We start from the raw sequence: 26,903 nt of genomic DNA, 5'->3' as shown, positions 1-26,903 counted from the left end.
GATATAACATACTGCATTTTTTTTCTCTCATTTAGTTTTGCATTGCCTGATTCTCATCTAGTTTTGCACTAATCCTGAACAGGCTCGCTTCCCTTCCTGGCCTGACCTACAGGCCAGTCTTTATTTTCATGGCTGGTTTAGGCACAAACAATTTATAATCCATTTCATACATGCCCCCGCTTCCATCCCGCAGCAAGAATGCCAAAAGGAAAATGTTCTTGATCAGGGTGACCAGGGAGAGAACGAATAACCAGCACTTCCTGTGTATTCTCTAGGCCTCTGGGTTTCCCAGAGGTGGTTTTTAAAAATCTATTTTCTGCCCCTCTTGAAACACTCTATTCAATCACTCAGTCCTCTGACAGCCACCAGGCCATCCTTCCCTTCTGCTCCCAGCCCCTTGACCTCACACAAAAGTTAGACAAAGATGCAAGAGGGAGGAGATATGGGAATATATGTATATGTATAGCTGATTCACTTTGTTATAAAGCAGACACTAACACACCATTGTAAAGCAATTATACTCCAATAAAGATGTTAAAAAAAAAAGTTAGACAAAAAGGCAACTGCTTGAAAAAGGCAAGATACGGAAACAGAAATTCATGGCAGCAGCTGCTAGGCTAAGCAGATGATAAAGGGGAACAAATTTGTGCCCTGGGTGTTTGTTCGGAGGTCAGGGCGGTGGCTCAGCGGGGTGAGGGGCGGGCTCTTTGTCCGCGGTGTGATTCGCCCATCTGGCCCATTCAGCATCCCCTGCACCCGCTGACCCCTGATTCACCAGCTCAGCTCCTTCCCATCTTCGGCTCTGAGCTTGTTAAACTGTAATGAGCATAGCCTCCTGCTTCCTCGTTGACTTTGCAACAGTCCGGACATACTTCCATAATGGGGCGGGGGGGGATGGTTTTCCCTGTTGACAGTCTTATTTCTCAGTGGGACAAAAATCGTCAGCTTTATGGAGGAATCAAGGATCTCACTAGAGTTTGGGTTATTTTTGCTTTCAGTGTTTTTCAAGTAGGTTTTCTTTATGTATATAATTAGTGAGATTGACAAGCCTAGTCAATTCCTAGTGAACAGTGATAAGGTTCTCTTCAGCTCCTTATCGCTTCAGTTGGCTTTTGTTTTCCCTTCTCACAAGATGTAACCACTCGACCCCTCCCCTCAGCTCTTATTCAGCCTTAAATCCCCCTGCCCAATTCACTGAGCCTTTCCCCGAAGAGATGTACTTTGTTTCCTTTGTGGATTCACAGGTTAGAGCTTCAACTTGCATGGTTTATTATTGCTCTGGATGTTATCTGTGTCATCAGGCAGCCCACAGAGTAGGCATTCACTGGGCTGTGAAACCAAATGTGGATTCTGACCAAAAGGTCAGTGTTTCTCCCTCCAGGTCATACCAATTATTCCCTGCAGGCCACTCATTATCAGGAAAATGCGCTTCTCAGAACAGGCGGATTCAGTTCTCCTCAGCTTGGATTTGGGGCTTGGTTTCAAATCTAAAAGACTGGCTTACAAAGGGTACAAGTGGAGACTGATCCAGCAGCATCCAAGTGATATGGACGGGAGAGACACCTTTTTGCTTTTCAGGCATCAGAATTAGCTCCACTTCGTTTTATGTTTTTGCAGGCTTGACCCTGCTGTTTCAAAGCAGGTTTTGAGATTTGAGCTCCATCAACATGTTATTTAACACTTTAATTTGCACAGTAAAATAAGGGATAGAAACCATGGTCACCATTTCAGGCTGTTGTCTCAGATTTTTGCCAATATAAATTTCAACTTCTTTGTATAGTAGCTGAGAGCTTTCTCTTTGGAGGCAGATATGTCTGCGTTTGGATACTCGCTAGCTGTGTGATCTTGGGAGATTTACTAGATCTTTCTGAACCTCAATTTTCTTATCTATAAAACAAGGATGATAGTAACAGTATTTAACTCATAAAATGGTTGTGAGGATTAAATACCTGGTACACAGTAAATCTGCAATAAATAGTAATTATTGCTATTTCAATGCTTCCTCTGTATTCCCACAGAACAATTCTGGGTATATCATAATTGCTAACTAAACATTGGTTAAATTGCACTTGACTAAATTTTCAAAGTTCCAGCTTTCAAAGAATCAGTGTGAAATATTGGTATATCTCCAAGGTGGGTAATACCCAGAGTACAGGCTGAATGTTCAGTGAGTTTTAGCTGTATTTTAATTATCATAGAAAATACACACAAACGCGCACACGCACACACACACACACACACGCACACACACACACAGTATAAACTTTTCAGATACCATTTAAATGGATGTTGAATGTCCCCTGGGCTCCCCCATCTTACGGTGCAGGTAAGGTCACTTGCACCACTAGCCTTTAGTTTGCTAGATCTATGTCCCTCCACCTATCAAATGCCAAGGCCTCAGCTCACTCCAACTTTGTGCATATCTAGGATTCTGCCCAGCAGAGAGGCAGGTTTTATAATCTGAATTACACCCGTGGCTCTGCTGCTTCCCTTCTGCTCACTGGGCTGTGGCCATCTGTTCCAGTCCCCAGCGCTGCTGCAACTCTGCTCAGATCCCTGGCGAGTGACACTGACCACTGTAACTTCTGAAGCTGCTTTCTTGGCTGGTACTGCTTGAAACTGCTATTTCTACCTGTCTCTGCATTTCTGTGGTTCCCCACTTTTTCTCTTCTGCTGGAGAGTCTTCTAGAGTCTAGCTCTCTTGGTGGTGGCAGGGGAAGGTTGAGATGAAGGTCTAGGACACCTCTCAACATGATTCTTTCAGATTTACCACTCCCTTGGAAGAGTGCAGATCCCTGGACCTCAACAGATTTGGTCATTACATCTCTCCCCTTCTCAGAGCGCACAGATGGTCCCTGGGGGGGGGCGGGATGGGACAAAGTGGATTCCAGGACGACCTCATATGTACTCTGAACCTCTGCTTCCTCCTGGACAGCCTATCCTGGAAACTGTTCAAGTTTTTCTGGAGGAAAGGCATTTTCCCTATCTATATTCAAGCTTCGGTAGGTCCACCTGGTTTAATACACACGTATATCAATCAGTTGTAGTCAGGCTCAAGTTTTTCTTCATGAGACTCCAAGGCCACATGCAAGTCAGCAATGTGCCCAGACAGTGATTTAAATGTCCCGAGCATCCTGTCACATTTAAGACATTTGTCTGCCTGGAGCATACAAAGGACTGGCCTCCAATAGGAGCTGTGTAAATTCAACAGAACTGCCCCCAAATCCAAGCTCTTATCCAGTCGAGATGCCCTGCCACATGTCCTTAAAAATATTTGCTTTAACAAGATGTGGGACAGAAATGAAGGGAGGAATTGGAATTTCTTTACAAGTCAGGAGAATTATCAAAGTGGAGCTGCGAGCTTTCTAAAACTCCTGGTAATTACAGAGTACATGAAATTACACAATTCTCACATTGGAAGGGACCTTAGAGATCATCTAGGTTTTATAATAAATCAGTGATGGTGCCACGAATAGAAACTTTGCTCTCTGCGAAGAGCTTTCTGGATGCGAGAAGACACTTAGCATCCATGCAGAGGGATTCCTAATGAAACGGAGAAAACCCTCTCCTTTGAGGAAGAAGACCATTCCTTATGATGAAAAAGAATAGTCACATTCAGCAGCCTTAGTTTTCAGCTTTTATCAAAGCCTCATGTTTCAGAAAGAAAATTTCTCCTTTATAAGAAGAAAGTGAGAGACTGGATACATAATCCACTTGCTGAGCACTGGAGCCATCACAGAGAGAAAATTCATGGCAATTAACAGACGCTAAGTCAGGGATGTTTGATCTAATCACAAGTTCCAACTAGCTCTAACCAAGCCAAAAAAATGAAAATCCTGGACAGAATAACGATTGAGAATTAGTAGAGAAGATATCAAATTGGAACAATATGTTTACATTTCTTAAATCTTGCTTACTGTCCTATATATTGTACAACAGGATATTGAATGGGATTTTTCTTATTATGTCAGGATTTCAGCTAAAGCCCCAACCTAAGGGCAATAGGTGGTACCCCTCATTCTGTAAAGAAACCAAGGAACCATTAGACATGGCCTCCAGGAGGGCTCTGAGGATCCAGAAGGATCCTCCAGCCATCACCCCCGTTGGCAGAAGATGAGAGCCCAGGGCTCCTTTCTTGTTGTTGGTAGACAAAGGAAGAAGCCTCCCAGGGGACCACACCTGGAGATGAGTGCTGCTCTAAGAGGGCGGGCTAGGATCTCAGTCTCTGGCTAGAGGCTTACTGAGCAGCCCGCCTCGGTGGCTCATGAGAGAGCCTGAGCTGTGGCCCTGGGAGGTGGGAAATTCTGTAGCCAGAGGCTGACCAAAGCAGTCAGTGATGGTGGGACAGGAGAGAGACCAGTTGCATGGTGTGGTGATCTCCACTCTTCACACTGACCAGGATGAGGGGAGATTCTTGAAGGCCAAAGAGATACAACAAAAAGTAGCTGGGCCTGAGTCATTTGAGGGTATAACACCCCTGAGGGTGACCTGTTTAAGGGAGGGGACTGTAGCTGTAAGAGGCTGTAAGGTTTACCACCCTGGTCAGGAACTGGGCAGAAAGTCGTGGGAGGTCAGCCAGGGAGCTCTTCACCTAAGTCAGGTTCCCGTAAGGGCATCCAAGAAAACTTGCTCTTGTGTCTAATGACACAGCCAGCTTTGGGACACTTGCCACACAGAGGGCTTCAGCAACCATGAGAGAACTACAGAGAATACACTCAATGTAAAGGCTTTCGCTCCTTGTATTAGTTTCACAGGGCTGCCATAATACATTACTATAAACTTGGGGGCTTAAAACAATAGGCGTGTGTTCTCTCACAATTCCGGAGGCCAGAAGTCTGAAGTCAAGGTGTCAGCAGGGCTGGGGTCCCTCCAAAGGTTCTAAGGGGACAATCTATTCCTTGACCCTTCCAGCTTCAGATGGCCCCAGGTGTTCCTTGGCTTGTGGCTACATCACTCTTATCTGACTTTATGGTCACACTGCCTCTTCCTCTTCTCTCTCTGTGTTTCTGTTAAGGACATGTCATTGGATTTAGAACCCACTTGGATAACCCAGGATAATCTCATCTTAAGATCCTTAACTTAATTATATCTGCAAAGATCCCTTTTCCAAATAAGTTCATAATCACAGGATCTGGGGATCAGGACATGGACATGTCACCTTTGAGGTAACAATTCAACTCACTACATTCCTTGTCCCCCTTTCCTCCTCCAACCAGGTAGAGACCAGAAATTTCAAGGGGAGGGGGAGGAGGAGGGAAGAATAGACTAGATATGCCTTTTTCTTCTCCAGAGATTTCCCACTGCACGTGAAACAGGCCCAAGCTGGGAGAAGAATCTTTGAAGTGAACATGAGGTTGAAATTTTAAATTGTACCTTACTAAACTTTCATTACTTCAAGGTAACTTTGAAGTTTTGAGATCTGTTTGAGACTTTCTCAAGGGTCATGAAAAGGAGACCTGACCAAATAGAACCAAAGGCCCTGATGGGAAGGGATAAAATGGGCGTTTCCTGTTGTACTTCATTGAAATCAGCATATTCAATAAAGTGGTTACACTAATATTAGTTAATAGTTTATGCTTTTCTAACTCAAATGTCCATTGACAGAGGAATGGATAAAAAAGATGTGGTACATATATGCAATGGAATATTACTCATCTATACAAAGGAACAAAACAGTGCCATTTGCAGAGGCATGGATGGACCTAAAGATTGTCATACAGAGTGAAGTTAAGTCAGAAAAACAAGTATCATAAAATATTACTTATATGTGGAATCTAGAAAAATGGTAAAGATGAACTTTTTAGCAAAGCAAAAATAGAGTCACAGATGTAGAGAACAAATTTATGGTTACGAAGGGGGGAAGGGGAGGTGGGATGAATTGGGAGATTGGGATTGACAATATATACACTACTATGTATAAAAGAGATGACTAATGAGAACCTACTGTATAGCACAGGGAACTCTACTCAGTGCTCTGTGGTGACCTAGATGGGAGGGAAATCTGGAAGGGAGTGGATATATACATGTGGCTGGTTCACTTTGCTGCACGACAGGTGCTAGCACAGCACTGTTAAGCAACTATACTCCAATAAAAATTAATTAAAAATAGTTTATGCTTTTCTACTATAAGGTCTCTGAGTGTTTTTTTAAATAAGAAAAGTAAAATTTAGAGGTGGAGTGTGCTAATATATGTTCTCAGTAACCATCCTATTAAGAAGAGACTATTTGTTTGGGACAAATGTCCATGGAAACCCAAACTATAACATTGTACAAAACATCAATCACTGAAACAGGAAGAAGGAGAACAAGCGGTTCTCTTATTAGCAGATTTCTTACCCACCTACCTGACCACCAACTCCAGATACGGACTGATCAGGAAAGTACCTACCCCATCCATCAAAATTCTAATAACGCAGCCTCATATCACTTGAAATTTGTAAGAGCTCTGCCACAATGCTGGCTAGACTGAGTTGTTATTAATGGAAACCTCAAGGTCAAATGAACAGCTAAAAAGGCAATTGTCTATTCGAACAATTGGTTTTTTTGAGATTACAGAAAATGTCTAACCTAAATACCTCTCTGTCCTTTCATGGCTTTTAACTGTAATTTTATTTATTTCAGCTGTTTTCAGCTCGTTGCAATCTTTGTGATGTTGACTTTGTTACTCATGTGTTAGGTTTCACTCATCGTTTTGCATCGTGCACACATTGGCAAACTGGCGTTCTGGGATTGCATTAACAGGAACTTTGGGACAGGGTAGAGCTCTGCGGTAAGCCAGTGGAGACCACTGTTCTAGTATTCAGTCAGCTATAAGGTCAACACTCAGAAGCTTTCATTTAGTTATTTTTGCAGTCCCGGACTTCTTAGAGAAAGAGAAACACCAACAAAATAAGAAAATATCAAGGTCAGTAAGGAAAAAATTACATGGTAAGCCTGGACTCAATCACATTCTGCCCAATATCCTCCTACTTCCACCTCAATAGTTACTGGTCTGCAAAGTTAGAATTCATGTTCAGTTTAATGACTTTCAAAAATGTTAAGGCAAAAACAAAAAAGGTGGTAGAATTCATTTCAATAAAATGTGAAAACCCACAAGGATCCATTTAATCCTGAGTTAACTGGAAATATCAGTTGTCCAGTTACCACTATTGTCTGAGTTTTGGTATAATCAACCTAGTCTCCTTGTCTCTACCTTAAGTGATAGTTGAAGTTGAGGATGGGAAAGTGGTTGGAGGGCAGACAGAATTTAGTAAGAGAAAGAGCTGACAAGAGAAGAGGGTAACACAGAGTTCAGAGATGAAGCAACTCTGGAGCACAGGCATCTAGCATGTAGCTCATGGACCAAATACCATCACTCTGATAGAGAATTTTAGCCAAAACAAAGAATGCTCCCTAATTAGATGACACACCTGAACTAGAAAGCCGGAGTTCTGTAACTACCCTGTCTGGGTCTCTATTGTATAGAGATGTCACCCTAGCGGGTTTTAATTTATTAATAATTAGGAAGAAAGTGGATGCTATTACCTAACTTGGGTTTCATTAATTAATACTAGATCATGATACCAGGGCAATAAAATGGATTATTCAGTATAGGAAATAATGACTTGGAATAAGCTTTCCTAGGCATATGACTCACTGCGATTTCATGCAATAACCCGTGCCAAGCGTGGATCATCTTGACTCATTTTTGTCAGTAGTGAAACATCACACAGACATATGAAAATTCCCGGTTGCCTCTGCCCTGGACGTCCTGACAGTGCCTGGGATCCTGTCCCGCAGAGCCTTTTCCAGACAGTCTCGGTTCCTTGGGGAGCCTGAAGCAGATTTGCTCATGATCCTGTCTGACTCTTAGGGCCAGTATGTGGCGAGTCCCAACAAGCCAAAACCACCCAAATGCCCAAATCAGTAAAACAGGAAAGATGAGCATAAAGTGACTCAACTTCCTTGGTTGCCACAATGCAATGCAGTGCGTGTTTTCTGTGCTTAAAAATCATAGGAAACGGTGTCCTCTTTACAAGATTAAAACAGTTACTTGGCTTTTAGAATATTATAAAAGCTTAGGAAGAAACTAAAGCTTAGGACTAAAACCAATCTTAACACTGGATATATTTAACCCCAGTTTATCAATCACAGTGGGAGTACAGCTTGTTTTATTTCTTGGAGCAAATATACACATCAGTGCTTTGGTGACAGAGTGTTTAAAAGCTAACAAATGTGTGTGATGTAGAAAAAGAAATGATATATAAACAAGCTGTCTATTATTTTTGTTTCTTTTCATTGGTTTTGTTGTAGGTATAGCTTACATTATTAACAGCCCAAAGTATTGATAGTAGCTGTCATACACATAGGCATAAGATGCAGAATAGGAAACAGATATACTCTTTTACTTGCTTTGGCATTCATAATTAGCAGTTTAGATTCGTCAGAACAGTGTATACTGGAAAATGTTGTGGAGTTCCTCCTCTGAGGCAGGAATATCAGGGATGCATTGATGCTGGCCTCTCTTACTGGCTGACTGAGATTACGGCTCTGGATTGCTCTAGAAGCGCTCTCTCTCTCACCTTGCGCTTTGAAGGGCCTTCTTGCTTTTATTCAAGCAGTTCCCTCCTCCTGGAACACTTTTTACTCATCAATGTCTAAATCACAGATATTTTGAAAGGCCTGGTCCATAAGTCTCCAAGCCTTGCTTAGTACATCTTTCCTCTCTGAACTCCCACCACTCAAGGTCACAGTCTGCACTTTAAGCGAGTGATTTCCCAAATCTTGATCCCCAAAGACCTCCCTTCTCCCTTCTATGAATGCCACCTTTTGAAAAGGTGCATCTCCCAAGTAAACAATATTTATTAAGAAAAAATCCATCTATTCAATCAGTGCTTTTTGCTTCGGCAGTTACTGTGTAACTGTCAATAGTGTCATTTCAATTTAGTATTACGAATTGCATAATCACATGAGTCACTGTCATGGTTGTGGCACTAATTATAATAATGAGGGAAAAGTTAACTCAGCAGTTAGTGGCCTAACTCCAGCTGTTGCACTATACTTGTGTCCAAGGTCAAGCCTGTACTGGATGTGTTCCGTTGGACTACTGAAATCACCAAATATGTGGCTGTAAAGACATGTCACCCACCGATTGATTGCATGCTAGAAATTCCAATGATGTCATCAACAAGCGATCAAAGCTACTGGTGAGCATGAGCTAAGCAGCATTAATGCAGGGGTGGTAATACTGCAGCCTGAAGAAACTTGACCTTTTATTTTAACAGGTGTGGCAAGCTTGCTCTTTCTGCAAAGCTTTATTTAATTCTGAAAATAGCTCTTAAAACTTCAGCTTACTGTCTAAAAGCCCTAAGGTTCCAGGGAGGCTAAAGTGAGAATGAGGAACTCTTATTCTAAGCCTCTCTGATTCTTTTACCAAATTTCAGTTGTATTCAACATTGCTGTAACTTCAAAGGTTCTGGTTCCAGAAAAACATTGATCATAGCTGACTAGCCAAAATGTCAAATAGGAACTGTTAAAGGGAAAAGCTTAGAGTCAATTATAGTGTCCTGTGTATCCAAACACACACTCGGCTGAGCTTGGAAGGAACACTTCTTAACTTTAGTCTCATAGAAATAACCTTTGAAGAAGAAATTATAAGGGTCTAACGTATTGCAGCCCTACTGTGTGCTAGGCAAGTCATATTCATTATCTCTAGTCTACCAACAGCTTTGCATAGTAGGTTTTATTGTCTCAATATAATTTATATTGAGATTTATATTTTTATAAATTTATATATTTTTATATAAAAATTTATATTTTTGTGCAATCAATTTTTCTTCTTTAAACCCGGTGCCCTTCTTCTGTTCAAACTCACCTTTGACACTGGTTATCCACAGGGTAAAGTCATTACAACAGAAATGAAAAGAGAATCAAACGAATATGGTTCTTGTCTATACAGTCTAAATAATAGACTTAGAAAAACGCTTTCAAGGTGAATTTTGACCACAACAGAAAACATACAAATTCTTGGGCTAAGGGTCTAAAAGAAAGAAAAACAACAAATTCCTAATTTCATCTTTTATAAAGAGCTGTGCTGTTTCTAGTTCACCCCTGTGTCTAGAGTATAGCCCTTTGGAGCCCCAACTGAAGATCTGGAGTATCTGTTTGTGTCCCTCTTCCTTAGAGGGCCTTGAACTTTAATTTTTGTCTTTCAAGTAGTCAGCCACTAGGGCAAGCTCATCTAGGCTTCTCTGCCTCCTATCAACCGCTTTCTGCTTGGGACCACTCAGGACTTGGCAAATGCCTCAAGGACTCACTTCTCTGCACTTTCCTTCCTGAGAGGTTCTTGGCCTCTCAAATGCTGCATGCTTTGGTGTCTTGGTCAGTTCGGGCTGCTATAACAAATATACCATAGACTGGGTGGCTTAAACAACAAACATTTGTTTCTCACAGTTCTGGAGGCTGGAAGTCCAAGGTCAGGGTGCCAGAAGGGTGAAGGCCCTCTTCCTGGTTTACAGATGGCCATCTTCTCATTGAAACCTCTCATGGCAGAGAGAGAGAGCAAACTCTCTCATGTCTCTTTTTATAAGGGCACTGATCCCATCATGAAACCTCCACCTTCATGTCCTAATTACTGCCCCAAAGCACCAGCTCCAAACACCATCACATAGGGGATTAGGGTATCAACATACGAATTTGGGGGGGATACAAACATTCAGTCCATAGCACATGATAAACTGAAACGCTAATTTTTGAATGCTGTCTCCCTAAGACTGTAAAGGCTCTGCTCAGCTGCTGCTTCCTGCTTGTTTTCTGCTCATATCTTTTCACATCTCACTGCTTTGGAATGAGTAAATGCCTCAAAGGGAAAGCAATGTAGCACAGGACTGTGGCACATGCACAGAGTCTGTATGCCCCTCCATGTTCCTTTGAGAGCAGAAGAATGTTTTCCCTTGTGCTGCAATCAGTGTGGAGGTGGCACTAGTTGCTGGCAGACCCAAGGGACCTGGTAGTTTAGAGGGAAGGACACAGTAGCAGATAATGACCAAGGACCATTGTCCTGTGCCTGCCCCAGTCACATTCTTTAAGGCATGGATCTCCTTAAACCCACAGGGAAAAAAAAAGAAGAGGAGAGGGGTAGAAATCCTACATTCAGTGTGATTCAGTTTTCATCATCTCATCAGGTAGAATAGAGACTTAAGATAGAACTAAAGCTCAGTCACAGAAAAATAAAGACAATTATATATTTTTTGCATATCTGAGTTTGTAGTCCATGCAGGTCATTCCTGTTAATGGGATCACACCATAAATATTGCTCTGTGACTTGCTTAACTATATATCATATAAAATTCCCGAGACAACATATATAGACCTATATTTTTCCTTTCATAGTTGCATAGTAGTCCCTAGTAAGGTTGGATATAATTTATTACTCCATTCTATACCATTGATGAGTGACTAGGAGATTTTTCATTATTTATATTATAAACTGCATTATCATATTTTCATGCTTTTATCATTGAATGACAAAAACTCTAGAAGTGGAAATGCCAGTCTAAAATATATCTACATTAAAAATTTTAATAGATGCTGCCCAATTAATCTCCTCAGTTATAGCAATTTATATTCTCATCACTGGTATACAAACATGTCCTTTTTTGCACACTCACAAAACACTGATGCTATCAGTTTCACTATTTTTGTTAATCAAATGGGAAACAATAATACTTCATTATTGTGTTAATTTTTACTTTCCTGACCAACAGTGAGGGTGAGAATCTTTTATATTTCTATTGTCTAGTTATAATTCCTTTTCTGTAAACTATTTGTTTCATTGATTCATAGTTTTCTGATCCTTTTCTTAATAATTTATAGTTCTTTTTATTGTATGCCTATTAATCCCTTTTCTGCTACATGATACTTTTTAAAAATTAATTAATTAATTAATGTATTTATTTATTTTTGGCTGCATTGGGTCTTCGTTGCTGCACGTGGGCTTTCTCTAGTTGCAGTGAGCGGGGGCTACTCTTTATTGCAGTGTGCGGGCTTCTCATTGTGGTGGCTTCTCTTGTTGTGGAGCACAGGCTCCAGGTGTGCGGGCTTCAGTAGTTGTGGCATGCAGGCTCAGTAGTTGTGGCTCAGGGGCTTAGTTGCTCTGTGGCATGTGGGATCTTCCCAGACCAGGGCTCGAACCCGTGTCCCCTGCATTGGCAGGCGGATTCTTAACCACTGTGCCACCAGGGAAGTCCCCTACATGATACTTTTAATAGTTAATATTTATTGAGTGCTTATTTTGCCAGATACAGGATTAAATGCTTTAGGATATTATCTTAATCTTTATAAAAACCTCATGTTATTACTACACTCACTAGAATGGCTAAAATAAAAACCACTGACAATACAAAGTGTTGGTGAAGAAGAGGAACAAAGGAGTTCATACATTCCTGGTGGAAATACAAAATGTACAACCACTGTGGGAAACAGTTGGACAGTTTCTTATAAAGTTAAACATATGCTTACTATATGACCAAGTATGACCATGTATTTATCCATGATAAATAAAAACATATGTCCACAAATATATTTACTTGCATGTTCATAGACTATTCATAGTAATCAAATAGTTCCATACTGAAAAGAACCCAAACATGGTTTTAACTGTGGTTTTATCAAATTCTTCCAATTATGAAAGTTTTTATCTTATGCAGTTCACTCTTATTTTGTTTGGCACATAAGAATTTGTAGCAGAGATATATTCCTTTTACCATTCAAAATATCCTTTTCTGTCTTATTGAATATTTTACTCTGAATTCCACTTTATTTAGTATTAATTTTGTCTCCTTGCTGTTGTTTAGTTTTTTTATGTCTTGTACATTTTTCAGTGTTTCTCTGACAGGGCTAATAGGAAGTTGGTATTCACAGATGCTCAATTATCAATTGCTTATAACAAATATCTGTTCTGATTGGTTAGTTCCCATGCCATATTAGCTAACTATTTTAAAAATCACTTTGAGGGCATTTTTGTTTTCTTTGGTTTCTTATAAACAGCTGGATGGACAGGTTTTAACTTTTCTCCCCATTTGTGACCCTTTGTCAGTTGATGGGATAATTCATTTATTAAATTTATTATTATAATTTATGTTTAGTTTTATTTTTTCCATTATATTTTACACATGCTATTTACTACATTTTGCTGCCACTTCTTTATTTTCTTCTTTCTGCTAGTTTAAGTTTTAAAACTTTCCTCTTTTCTCTGTTATTTAATATGGGAGCTTCACTGTGTTTTTTTCTGATAATGGCTACCTTTCTATTTTTAGTCATATTAAACCTATATTACTTTATTGATAAAAATATATACTGTTGTCCCAACCAAAAGTAGAGTATTTATATGCTTTAGCTTCCCTACTCTTATTCCCCCTACTCTAACTAAAATGGAACCTGGAATATGCTTTTTATTTCCCCATTTCATTAGCTCTCCATCCAAAAATAGCTTAAAATTTCTTGAAATAAATTACAATTTATTTCAAGGCTACAAATAACTTTTTCCTTATGGATGTCTCTCTGTATCAAGGATCAGTTCCCAATTATATTTTACCAAAAACTACTTAGAATTAACTGCTATAAAGTTTTAATAGATGAATTATTTCTTTTTGCTTATTCTTTCCTCATTTTTGGTGTTATTTGATATTCTGCTGCCTTGAATATTTCTAGAGTAATTTCCTCAGTAATTGTACATGAGTTGTACATAATTGTACATGGTGGACCCCTGTGGTTTTTGTTTACCCAGCATCCCTTTTCCCTTCTTATAGTTTCAGAGCCCTGCTTCCCTGTGACAAATCCATTTCATTTATTTGGGTAAGGCCTTACCCAACTCTACCTAACTCTTCAACTTCCCAGGAAACGGCATATGACCCAAATCCTGGGCTCTTTCCTCAAGATGCATCAGAGAGCATCACTTTCTCTTTGAGGATTTCTAAACTTATAGAATGGGAGTCAAGGTGCTGGTGGCCTCCTGCTGCTATGTCTAGAGAGATGGTAAAACCAAGAGGTGGTGAAACAGAGTCCAGATGACATCACTGATCCATGACTGAAGTCTGCCAATAGACATGGAAATAGTTTAGTTGAGCTTCTGTTAGTTCCAACCAAGATTTAGATTAATACAGGTGATATACCTTTTTAATCACTGCATGGCTAAGAAATTTTGTACTCTTGTACTAAACAATCACATCTGTAGGATTCCTAGATTATAATCATTTTGCCTAAATTGCCTGTGAACTTTGTTCTACTAGCTACTAGATGCTGCAAATGAGAAATCCAACACCAATCTAACGTTCGTTTGTAATTCACCTTTAGAAGTTGTGGTCCAAAGTCTTATTGACTTGTACCCCCCAACAAAATATACCAAGATTTTGTTATTGGCATGAAGAATTTTACTGAAATACCAACCTACCAATGAATGTAGAGTGAAATTTAAATTTTTACGATAAGTTTTTAGTTTCAATATTTTAATAGTTTAAGAACTGATACAAATAACTGATTTGCCACAGTGTGCATTGAGTGTCTGGACAGGTGAGGAGAGGAATTACTACCTGAAGAGATTATGGAAAGTCTTGTGGAGAGGTTGAGGCTTGAGTTGAGATGGATGAAACTTCAATAAACAGAGAATCTGTAGGTAGAATATTCCAGTGAGAAGTTAGGCATGAACAGAACAATCAGGTTCGAACATTGAAGAGTGTTTAGAAAATGGAAAGGAGGCTATTGGAATTGAGTGAAAAGTGATGAGAAATTTTATAAGAAAATATTCTGGGATCAGATTGTACAGGTCCAGGAATGACCAGCTGAGGAGTTTCAAGGTTATTCTTTCTGTAGAGGGCAGCCTGGGAAGGGTTGTGGCAGTGGAATGGAAAGAGGATAAGAGATGAGAGCCATTTCTTTGACCCTGGAGAAATACAGTGAAGTCTGTGTGTGACAGTGGCAGTGAGATAGAAACCTAGGCCCTCCACAGTGTTAGCCAAATTAGGTTCAGCATAGGATCTGGAAGAGTTTCCCTGCTAACTCTGTTTTGATTTCATGAAAGATCAGAGTAATAAAGTTGGTGGTAAAGACAGCCCCTGGGCATGAACTTGCAACTAAGTGAGAGGTTGGAAGCATGGGAATGAATTGTTTTTATAAAACTTCCATCTGCTTGATCATTGCACAGTAAATCATGTAGGTTAGCAATAATAGTTTCCTATTGTGACAGGCCTATTTGCACTTCCATAAATTCTTGTTTAAAAGCTTAGATGTGGGGAGACCTTCAAGATGGTGGAAGAGTAAGACGTGGAGATCACCTTCCTCCCCACAAACATCAGAAATACACCTACATGTGGAACAACTCCTACAGAACACCTTCTGAACGCTGGCAGAAGACCTCAGACCTCCCCAAAGGCAAGAAACTCCCCCACATACCTGGGTAGGGCAAAAGAAACAAGAAAAAACAGAGACAAAAGAATAGGGATGGGACCTGCGTCAGTGGCAGGGAGCTGTGAAGGAGGAAAGGTTTCCACACACTAGGAAGCCCCTTCGCGGGCGGAGACTGTGGGTGGCGGACGGGGGAAGCTTTGGAGCCACAGAGGAGAGCACAGCAACAGGGGTGCGGAGGGCAAAGCGGAGAGATTGCCGCACAGAGCATCGGTGCCGACCGGCACTCACCAGCCCGAGAGGCTTCTCTGCTCACCCGCCGGGGCGGGCGGAGGCTGGGAGCTGAGGCTCGAGCTTCGGTCGGAGCCCAGGGAGAGGACTGGGGATGGCTGCATGAACACAGCCTGAAGGGGGCTAATGTGCCACAGCTGGCCGGGAGGGAGTCCGAGAAAAAGTGTGGACTGCCTAAGAGGCAAGAGACCATCGTTTCAGGTGCGCGAGGAGAGGGGATTCAGAGCACCGCCGAAACGAGCTCCAGAGATGGGCGCTAGCCGCGGCTATCAGTGCGGACCCCAGAAACGGGCATGAGACGCTAAGGTTGCTGCTGCTGCCACCAAGAAGCCTGTGTGCGAGCACAGGTCACTCTCCACACCTCCCCTCCAGGGAGCCTGTGCAGCCCGCCACTGCCAGGGTGCTGAGATCCACGGACAACGTCCCCGGGAGAACGTACGGCGCGCCTCAGGCTGGTGCAATGTCATGCCGGCCTCTGCCGCCGGAGGCTCGCCCGGCATCGGTACCCATCCCTCCCCCCGGCCTGAGTGAGCCAGAGCTGCCAAATCAGCTGATCCTTTAACCCCGTCCTGTCTGAGCGAACAACAGATGCCCTCCAGCGACCTACACGCAGAGGCGGGGCCAAATCCAAAGCTGAACCCCGGGAGCTGTGAGAACAAAGAAGAGAAAGGGAAATCTCTCCCAGCAGCCTCAGGAGCAGCGGATTAAATCTCCACAATCAACTTGATGTATCCTGCATCTGTGGAATACCTGAATAGACAACGAATCATCCCAAATTGAGGAGGTGGACTTTGGGAGCAATGATATATATATGTTTTTTCCCTTTTTCTCTTTTTTGTGAGTGTGTATGTGTATGCTTCTGTGTGTGATTTTATCTGTATAGCTTTGCTTTTACCATTTGTCCTAGGGTTCTGTCTGTCCGTTGTTTTTTTTTTTTTCAGTATAGTTTTTAGTGCTTGTTATCATTGGTGGATTAGTTTTTTGGTTTGGTTGCTGTATTCTTTCTTTCTTTTTTTTTCTTTTTTATTACTTTTTAATTTTTTAATCTTAATAATTATTTTCTATTTTAATAACTTTATTCTATTCTGTTTTATTTCTTTCTTTCTTTTTTCTTTTTATCTCCCGCTTCTTCTGAGCTGTGTGGCTGACAGGGTCTTGGTGCTCCGGCCGGGTGTCAGGCCTGTGCCTCTGAGGTGGGAGAGCTGAGTTCAGGACATTGGTACACCAGAGACCTCCCAGCTCCATGTAATAATCAAATGGAAAAAGTTCTCCCAGAAATCTCCACCTCAACACTAAGACCCAGCTCCACTCAATGACCAGCAAGCTACAGTGCTGGACACCCTATGCCAAACAACTAGCAAGACAGGAACACAACCCCACCCATTAGCAGAGAGGCTGCCTAAAATCATAATAAGGTCACAGACACCCCAAAACACACCACCAAACGCAGAACTGCCCACCAGAAAGACAAGATCCAACCTCATCCCTCAGCACACTGAGGGAGGAGTAGTCCCTTCCACCAGGAAGCCTACACAACCTTAGCCACTGGGGGTAGACACCAAAAACAATGGGAACTACAAACCTGCAGCCTGTGAAAAGAAGACGCCAAACACAGTAAGTTAAGCAAAAGAGAAGATGGAGAAACACACAGCACATGAAGGAGCAAGGTAAAAATCTACCAGACCAAACAAAGGAAGAGGAAGTAGGCAGTCTATCTGAAAAAGAATTCAGAGAAATGATAGTAAAGATGATTCAAAATCTTGGAAATAGAATGGAGAAAATAAAAGAAACATTTAACAAGGACCTAGAAGAACTAAAGAGCAAACAAACAATGATGAACAACACAATAAATGAAATTAAAAATTCTCTAAAAGGAATCAATAGGAGAACAACTGACGTAGAAAAATGGATAAGTGACCTGGAAGATAAATTAGTGGAAATAACTACAGAGCAGAGTAAAGAAAAAAGAATGAAAAGAATTGAGGACAGTCCCAGAGACCTCTGGGACAACATTAAATGCACCAACGTTCAAATTATAGGGGTCCCAGAAGAAGAAAAAAAAAAGAAAGGGACTGAGAAAATATTTGAAGAGATTAGAGTTGAAAACTTCCCTAATATGGGAAAGGAAACAATTAATCAAGTCCAGGAAGCACAGAGAGTCCCAGAGTATAAATCCAAGGAAAAACACACCAAGACACATATTAATCAAACTATCAAAAATTAAATACAATGAAAAAAAGTTAAAAGCAGCAAGGGAAAAACAACAAATAACACACAAGGGAATCCCCATAAGGTTAACAGCTGATCTTTCAGCAGAAACTCTGCAAGCCAGAAGGGAGTGGCAGGACACATTTAAAGTGATGAAAGGGAAAAACCTACAACCAAGATTACTCTACCCAGCAAGGATCTCATTCATATTTGAGAAGTTAAAACCTTTACAGACAAGCAAAACCTAAGAGAATTCAGAACCACCAAACCAGCTTTACAACAAATGCTAAAGGAACTTCTCTAGGCAGGAAACAAAAGAGAAGGAAAAGACCTACAATAACAAACCCAAAACAATTAAGAAAATGGTAATAGGAACATACATATCAATAATTACTTTAAATGTAAATGGATTAAATGCCCCAACCAAAAGACATAGACTAGCTGAATGGACACAAAAACAAGACCCATATATATGCTGTCTACAAGAGACCCACTGCAGACCTAGGGACACATACAGACTGAAAGTAAGGGGATGGAAAAAGATATTCCATGCAAATGGAAATCAAAAGAAAGCTGGAGTAGCAATTCTCACACCAGAAAATATGGACTTTAAAAGAAAGACTATTACAAGAGACAAAGAAGGACACTACATAATGATCAAGGGATCAATCGAAGAAGAAGATATAACAATTATAAATATTTATGCACCCAACATAGGAGCACCTCAGTACATAAGGCAAATGCTACAGCCATAAAAGGAGAAATCGACAGTAACACAATCATAGTAGGGGACTTTAGCACCCCACTTTCACCAATGGACAGATCATCCAAAATGAAAATAAATAAGGAAACACAAGCTTTAAATGATACATTAAACAAGATGGACTTAATTGATATTTAAAGGACATTCCATCCAAAAACAACAGAATACACATTTTTCTCAAGTGCTCATGGAACATTCTCCAGGATAGATCATATCTTGGGTCACAAATTAAGCCTTGGTAAATTTAAGAAAATTGAAATTGTATCAAGTATCTTTTCTGACCACAATGCTATGAGACTAGATATCAATTACAGGAAAAGATCTGTAAAAAATACAAACACATGGAGGCTAAACAATACACTACTTAATAACCCAGAGATCACTGAGGAAAACAGAGAGGAAATCAAAAAATACCTATAAACAAATGACAATGACCCCAAACATATGGGATGCAGCAAAAGCAGTTCTAAGAGGGAAGTTTATAGCAATACAATCCTACCTTAAGAAACAGGAAACATCTCAAATAAACAACCTAACCTTACACCTAAAGCAATTAGAGAAAGAAGAACAAAAAAACCCCAAAGTTAGCACAAGGAAAGAAATCATAAAGATCAGATCAGAAATAAATGAAAAAGAAATGAAGGACACAATAGCAAAGATCAATAAAATTAAAAGCTGGTTCTTTGAGAAGATAAACAAAATTGATAAACCATTAGCCAGACTCATCAAGAAAGAAAGGGAGAAGACTCAAATCAATAGAATTAGAAATGAAAAAGGAGAAGTAACAACTGACACTGCAGAAATACAAAGGATCATGAGAGATTACTGCAAGCAACTATATGCCAATAAAATGGACAACCTGGAAGAAATGGACAAATTAAAAGCACACCTTCCGGGACTGAACCGGGAAGAAATAGAAAATATAAACAGACCAATCTCAAGCACTGAAATTGAAACTATGATTAAAAATCTTCCAACAAACAAAACCCTAGGGCCAGACAGCTTCACAGGCAAACTCTATCAAACATTTAGAGAAGAGCTAACACCTATCCTTCTCAAGCTCTTCCAAAATATAGCAGAGGGAGGAACACTCCCAAACTCATTCTACGAGGCCACCATCACCCTGATACCAAAACCAGACAAAGATGTCACAAAGAAGGAAAACTACAAGTCAATATCACTGATGAACATAGATGCAAAAATCCTCAACAAAATGCTAGCAAACAGAATCCAACAGTACCTTAAAAGGATCATAAACCATGATCAAGTGGGGTTTATCCCAGGAATGCAAGGATTCTTCAATATACGTAAATCACTCAGTGTGATACACCATATTAACAAATTGAAGGATAAAAACCATGATCATCTGAATAGATGCAGTAAGAGCTTTCGACAAAATTCAACACCCATTTATGAAAAACCGTCCAGAAAGTAGGCATAGAGGGAGCTTACCTCAACATAATAAAGGCCATATATGACAAACCCACAGCCAACATCGTTCTCAGTGGTGAAAAACTGAAACCATTTCCACTAACTTCAGGAAAAAGACAAGGTCGCCCACTCTCACCGCTATTATTCAACATAGTTTTGGAAGTTTTAGCCACAGCAATCAGAGAAGAAAAAGAAATAAAAGGAATCCAAATAGGAAAAGAAGAAGTAAAGTGGTCACTGTTTGCAGATGACATGATACTATACAGAGAGAATCCTAAAGACTCTATCAGAAGACTACTAGAGCTAATCAATGAATTTGGTAAAGTTGCAGGATACAAAATTAATGCACAGAATTCTCTTGCATTCCTATACACTAATGATGAAAAATCTGAAAGAGAAATTAAGGAAACACTCCCATTTACCATTGCAACAAAAAGAATAAAATACCTAGGAATAAACCTACCTAAGGAGACAAAAGACCTGTATGCAGAAAACTATAAGACACTGATGAAAGAAATTAAAGGTGATACAAACAGATGGAGAGATATACCATGTTCTTGGATTGGAAGAATCAACATTGTGAAAATGACTCTACTACCCAAAGCAATCTACACAGTCAATGCAATCCCTATCAAACTACCACTGGCATTTTTCACAGAACTAGAACAAAAAATTTCACAATTTGTATGGAAACCCAAAAGACTGCGAAGAGCCAAAGCAATCTTGAGAAAGAAAAATGGAGCTGGCGTAATCAGGCTCCCTGACTTCAGACTATACTACAAAGCTATAGGAATCAAGACAGTATGGTACTGGCACAAAAACAGAAATATAGATCAATGGAACAGGATAGAAAGCCCAGAGATAAACCCACACACATATGGTCACCTTATCTTTGATAAAGGAGGCCAGAATATACAATGGAGAAAAGACAGCCTCTTCAGTAAGTGGTGCTAGGAAAACTGGACAGCTACATGTAAAAGAAAGAAATTAGAACACTCCCTAACACCATACACAAAGTAAACTCAAAATGGATTATAGACCTAAATATAAGGCCAGACACTATAAAACTCTTGAACGAAAACATAGGCAGAACACTCTATGACATAAGTCACAGCAAGATCCTTTTTGACCCACTTCCTAGAGAAATGGAAATCAAAACAAAAATCAACAAATGAGACCTAGTGAAACTTCAAAGCTTTTGCACAGCAAAGGAAACCATAAACAAGATGAAAAGACAACACTCTTAATGGGAGAAAATATTTGCAAAGGAAGCAACTGACAAAGTATTAATCTCCAAAATTTACAAGCAGCCCATGCAGCTCAATATCAAAAAAACAAACAACCCAATCCAAAAATGGGCAGAAGACCCAAAATGACATTTCTCCAAAGAAGATATACAGATTGCCAACAAACACATGAAAGAATGCTCAGCATCACTGATCAGTAGAGAAATGCAAATCAAAACTACATTGAGGGGCTTCCCTGGTGGCGCAGTGGTTGAGAATCTGCCTGCTAATGCGGGGGACACGGGTTCGAGCCCTGGTCTGGGAGGATCCCACATGCCGCGGAGCAACTAGGCCCGTGAGCCACAACTACTGAGCCTGCGCGTCTGGAGCCTGTGCTCCGCAACAAGAGAGACTGCGACGGTGAGAGGCCCGCGCACCGCGATGAAGAGTGGCCCCCGCTTGCCACAGCTAGAGAAAGCCCTCGCACAGAAACTAAGACCCAACACAGCAAAAATAAATAAATCAATTAATAAACTCTAAAAAAAAAAAAAAAAAAAAAAAAACTACATTGAGATATCATCTCACACCAGTCAGAATGGCCATCATCAAAAAATCTACAGGGGCTTCCCTGGTGGCGCAGTGGTTAAGAATTCGCCTGCCAATGTGGGGGACATGGGTTCGAGCCCTGGTCCAGGAGGATCCCACATGCTGTGGAGCAACTAAGCTTGTGCGCCACAACTACTGAGCCTGTGTGCCACAACTACTAAAGTCTGCATGCCCTAGAACCCATGCTCCACAACAAGAGAAACCACCACAATGAGAAGCCCGCGCACCACAACGAAGAGTAGCCCCCGCTCCCTGCAACTAGAGAAAGTCTGCGTGCAGCAACAAAGACCCAATGCAGCCAAAAATAAATAAATTTTTTTTAAAAAAGATGATTCTTTAAAAAAAAATCTACAAACAATAAATGCTGGAGAGGGTGTGGAGAAAAGGGAACCCTCTTGCACTGTTGGTGGGAATGTAAATTGATACAGCCACTATGGAGAACAGTACGGCGGTTCCTTAAAAAACTAAAAATAGAACTACCATACGACCTAGCAATCCCACTACTGGGCATTTACCCTGGGAAACCATAATTCAAAAAGCGTCAGGTACCACAATGTTCACTGCAGCTCTGTTTACAATAGCTAGGACATGGAAGCAATCTATGTGTCCATCAACAGATGAACGGATAAAGAAGATGTGGCACATATGTACAATGGAATGTTACTCAGCCATAAAAAGAAATGAAATTGAGTTATTTGTAGTGAGGTGGATGGACCTAGAGTCTGTCATACAGAGTGAAGTAAGTCAGAAAGAGAAAAACTGTATGCTAACACATATATATATGGAATCTAAAAAAAAGACAAAGGTGGTTCTGAAGAACGTAGGGGCAGGACAGGAATAAAGATGCAGACGTAGAGAATTGACTTGAGGACACGGGAAGAGGGAAGGATAAGCTGGGACGAAGTAAGAGAGTGGCATGGACATATATACACTACGAGATGTAAAACAGATAGCTAGTGGGAAGCAGCCCCATAGCACAGGGAGATCAGCTTGGTGCTTTGTGACCAACTAGAGGGTGGGAGGGAGACGCAAGAGGGAGGAGATATGGGGATATATGTATATGTACAGCTGACTCACTTTGTTATAAAGCAGAAACTAACACACCATTGTACAACAATTATACTCTAATAAAGGTGTTAAGAAAAAAAAAATAAAGCTTAGATGTGGAATTTGGCAAGTCCACAGATCTATATTAGGGTTCAAGATCCTAATATTTTCATTGTTTATGCATAATGATCTTTGGTTTTCAGGATTGCAGAATAAAAAATGTAGTCCCATAAAATTGAAACTCAATAACCTTCATATCAGAACTTCTATCTATTTATCCAGATGTATGCCTTGATGCTTGTAGCCCCTGATAAATGGAGTGATGTATTGTTACTTTATATACATCCATCCATTCATTATTTACTGAACAGTTTCTTTGTGAAAGGTACTGTGCTAGAATTTATATACAGACCTCAGAATACAGTCCTCAATCCTCAGACTAACCCTTTGGGTTAGGTGGTGTTACCTCCGTCTTACGGATGAGGAATCAGGCTGAGAGGTGAGACATTTGTTAGCAGAGTTCTCTCTCTCTCACAATCTCTCTCTCTCTCTCTCACAATCTCTCTCTCTCTCTAACTCCCTGTGGAACTGAGCCCACATCTACAGGAGCTGGCCTCTGGAAGCTTTTTTTGGATAGAATCTTGCCTACTTTGTCATTTTTGATTGGGACCAGCAATGAACATGTGACACAAAGCTTAGCTAATCAGATTCTTTCTCCTAGAAATCTGAAATTGCAATTCAGAGACCGCAAGTCCCTGCTTGTGGCTGGAACACATAGACTTGACAGCCTTGGGGAGGCAGATTCCAATAATATGTTTAGAGAAGCATAGGAAGCAGAGAAAATTAGGATGAAGCTACTACAAAGAGAGAAGCAGAGATAAGAAACAGAGTCATGGTAGCCTTCCAGTTCCTAATTTACATCTCTTCTTGAGCTCTAGCTGTATTTCTACCCATGATTTCCATAAGATACCCTTATACCTTTATAATAAATTCCCCTTTTAGCATAAACGAGCTCAAGTTTATATTTGTTACTTTCAATTAGAGTCTTAATTAATACAGCTAACATATGACAAAATTTGAACCCAGGTATAATTCCAGGCCATGTTTATAGCCACTACATTATATTTTCTCTCTAGGCAAAGAATTGTTTAACTCATGGACAGTGTATTAATTCTGGGCGAGGATATGAGGGTTATGCTGATGACTGTTTACCATTAATTTATTTCAATGGTAAAGGAAGGATTTTGCCAATTTATACACCCACTCATATACAGGTTTAAAGAAGCAAGACAACTGACCAAGTTTTGGTGGTGAGTTCATTGGCTGATCAGGACCTCTTTGATGCATCAACAACCTTCCTCTCATCATCATCATTATCATTATATTCAGCAAGCTACCCTAGATAGGACTATATACCTTGGAAGGTCTCCAAATATTTTGCAAATCGCTGGTTTTAGATCACTGACATACAGTGACTTCAGGGAGTATGGCAAACCTGTTTCCTCTTCTTCCTGGGCACAGGGTTTTACTACATTTCCCAGGCACCGAAGTTAGTGTGGCCATAAGATCAAGCTCTAGGCAATGGAATGTGAACAGAAATGATCTGAACTGCTTGAGGCCTGGCCCATCAAAATCCCTAACTGCCATCCTCTATGCTCTCTCTCCCAAGTCAATGATCTTGGAGCCCATGTTTTGAAGATGGAGGAGCTCCAAGCTAGAGGAATCTTGGGATCTTTAATTATTACTTGGAACAGAACCAACCACTAAGATGGAAAACCCCTTTGAACTTTTATATTTTGCTAAGCTACTAATATTTTGGAGTTTATGTGTTAGAGCGGCTAGTACTAGCTTAACAGGGATTATCTCTTATGACTAATTAGCACATATCCCAAGGCAGGAGAACTTCACTAACAGATCTCATAAAAAGGAAAACTTCTCTAGTACTAACAGGCTCTGTTTAGAATGTTTCCTTCTAAGTCCTGACTGCATGCCAGGTTGGCCACGGAAATAGGATGACTCTGGTTGACCAGCATCCTGGGCATCTGAGTGATGAAAGAGGCCAGTGTTCCAGCCCTTAATTGATTAATCACATTTCCAGCGAGAAAAAATTACCCCTTGGCTTTTAGCAGTCACTATGGCCATAGAAGAAAAGCACCCCCAGGCCAAGACCCCTATTAGTTGTTTTTTGCAAGCATGAGCTTTCTTCAAAGACCTTGATTCACACAGATCAAGCCCTAAACAGTTAAGCAGAGATAGCTCAATGTGATCAGTTCCTAACAAACTGTCTGATGGGGAGAGTGGAGCAATTCTGCGGCTAATGTAATTAACTAAGGGGCCAACACTCCAGATAGTTTAGGCCACACACAATGGATTACTTTTGTTGCTATTATTATTGTTATTAATTTATTTTTACACACTGAGGGCCAATGAGCTCAAACAGAATAGGCTGTCAGTCTAGCAAGAAACACCCCTTTCCTCTCTCTGTCCACCATCTCTTTAATCTGGAGTCAGAGTACGTGTACCTGACTGGTTACCTGCACAGCGCCAGTTCATTGGAGAATATACAGTTCTCTGCTTCCCTGATATCCTTTCTCTCTACCCTGATATCTTTGGTCTGGGTAGGCAACCCCAAACAAAACTGGGGAGAGACAATGGGTTTCATACATTGGAATACAGCATCTCAGGCAACACTGGATGGCCAAGACTGAAGTAGACCTAGAATGAGAGTTGAGTCAAGCGGCTAAGGGAGGGAGCAGAGATCTGGGGTGAAAAACTGGGAGCAAAGTTCAGGGGCCATTGTTCCAATGCAGTGGGTTAGACCTGGCTATTCTAGTCCAGGAAGGTCTGTAAGCAGACTTCAGGGCCCCAGGGGCTCAGTCACAGGGAGGTGTGGTTGTCAGTCACTGGAGCACAGCCTTCTTGCTTCCCCAGCACCCTGTGCACACCCTGTTCTAGCTTTTAAGGTGCTGTTATTATTACTGTTTCCCTCTGGAGATTTTCAGCTCCATAAGGCCATGAACCACAGCTTTCATGAAAGTCAATTTTTAAATATGTGGAAAGGGGGAGGGATAAATTAGGAGTCTGGGATTAACAGATACACACTAATAATATATAAAACAGATAGGACTTCCCTGGTGGTGCAGTGGTTAAGAATCCGCCTGCCAATGCAGGGAACGCGGTTCGATCCCTGGTCCGGGAAGGTCCCACATGCCGCGGAGCAACTAAGCCCATGTGCCACAACTACTGAGCCCGCGACCCACAACTACTGAAGCCAGAGCACCTAGAGCCCGTGCTCTGCAACAAGAGAAGCCACCGCAATGAGAAGCCCACGCACCGCAACGAAGAGTAGCCCCCGCTTGCCACAACTAGAGAAAGCCCATGTACAGCAACGAAGACCCATTGCAGCCAAAAATAAATAAATAAAATTTATTTTAAAAAATAAAATAAACAAAAAGGACCTACTGTGTAGCACAGGGAACAATATTCAATATCTTGTAATAACCTATAATTGCAATGAATCTGAAAAAGATTATCATACCTAGATACCTGAATCACTTTGCTATACACCTGAAACTAACACAACATTATAAATCAAATATACTTCAATTTTTTTTAAATATGTTAATTGCTAGTACAAAACAATTCTGGAGGAAATATGATAGTATTTTCAACAAATTGTTTGGTAACTGGACATCCCTAGGCAAAAAGAAAAAAAAAAAAAGAAACTTGACCTAAATTTTACATCATATATAACCATTAATTAAAAAATGGACCATAGATTTAAATGTAAAATACAACCCACAAACTCAACCTACAAAATTTTTAGGAAAACATCTTCAGGACCTAGGGCTAGGTGAGGAGTTATTAGACATGTCCTCAAAAGCAAAATCCATAGAAGAAAATACTAAGTTGGACTTCATCAAAATTAAAAACCTCATTCTGTGGAAGACCTT

At 40.7% G+C, this 26,903-nt stretch overlaps 1 protein-coding gene across 5 annotated transcripts in view; it reads right to left on the bottom strand.

The window, feature by feature from the left end:
• The window catches only part of ME3 (malic enzyme 3), a 438,110-nt gene that overhangs the window by 203,938 nt on the left and 207,269 nt on the right, over positions 1–26,903 (bottom strand). The window contains exon 1 of one of the 5 annotated variants that reach the window (XM_073808334.1): positions 7,637–7,690. The exons of the other annotated variants lie outside the window; for them this stretch is intronic. Coding sequence (XP_073664435.1) covers positions 7,637–7,675 — 39 coding nt within the window. The 5' untranslated portion in view covers positions 7,676–7,690. Of the gene's footprint in view, positions 1–7,636; positions 7,691–26,903 lie in introns of those variants that run through there. 5 annotated transcript variants of the gene reach the window in all.

The sequence above is a fragment of the Tursiops truncatus genome, chromosome 8, assembly GCF_011762595.2.
Source record: "Tursiops truncatus isolate mTurTru1 chromosome 8, mTurTru1.mat.Y, whole genome shotgun sequence".
In the NCBI taxonomy this organism is placed as follows: Eukaryota; Metazoa; Chordata; class Mammalia; order Artiodactyla; family Delphinidae; genus Tursiops; species Tursiops truncatus.
This window is presented reverse-complemented; position numbering and strand designations above follow the sequence as displayed.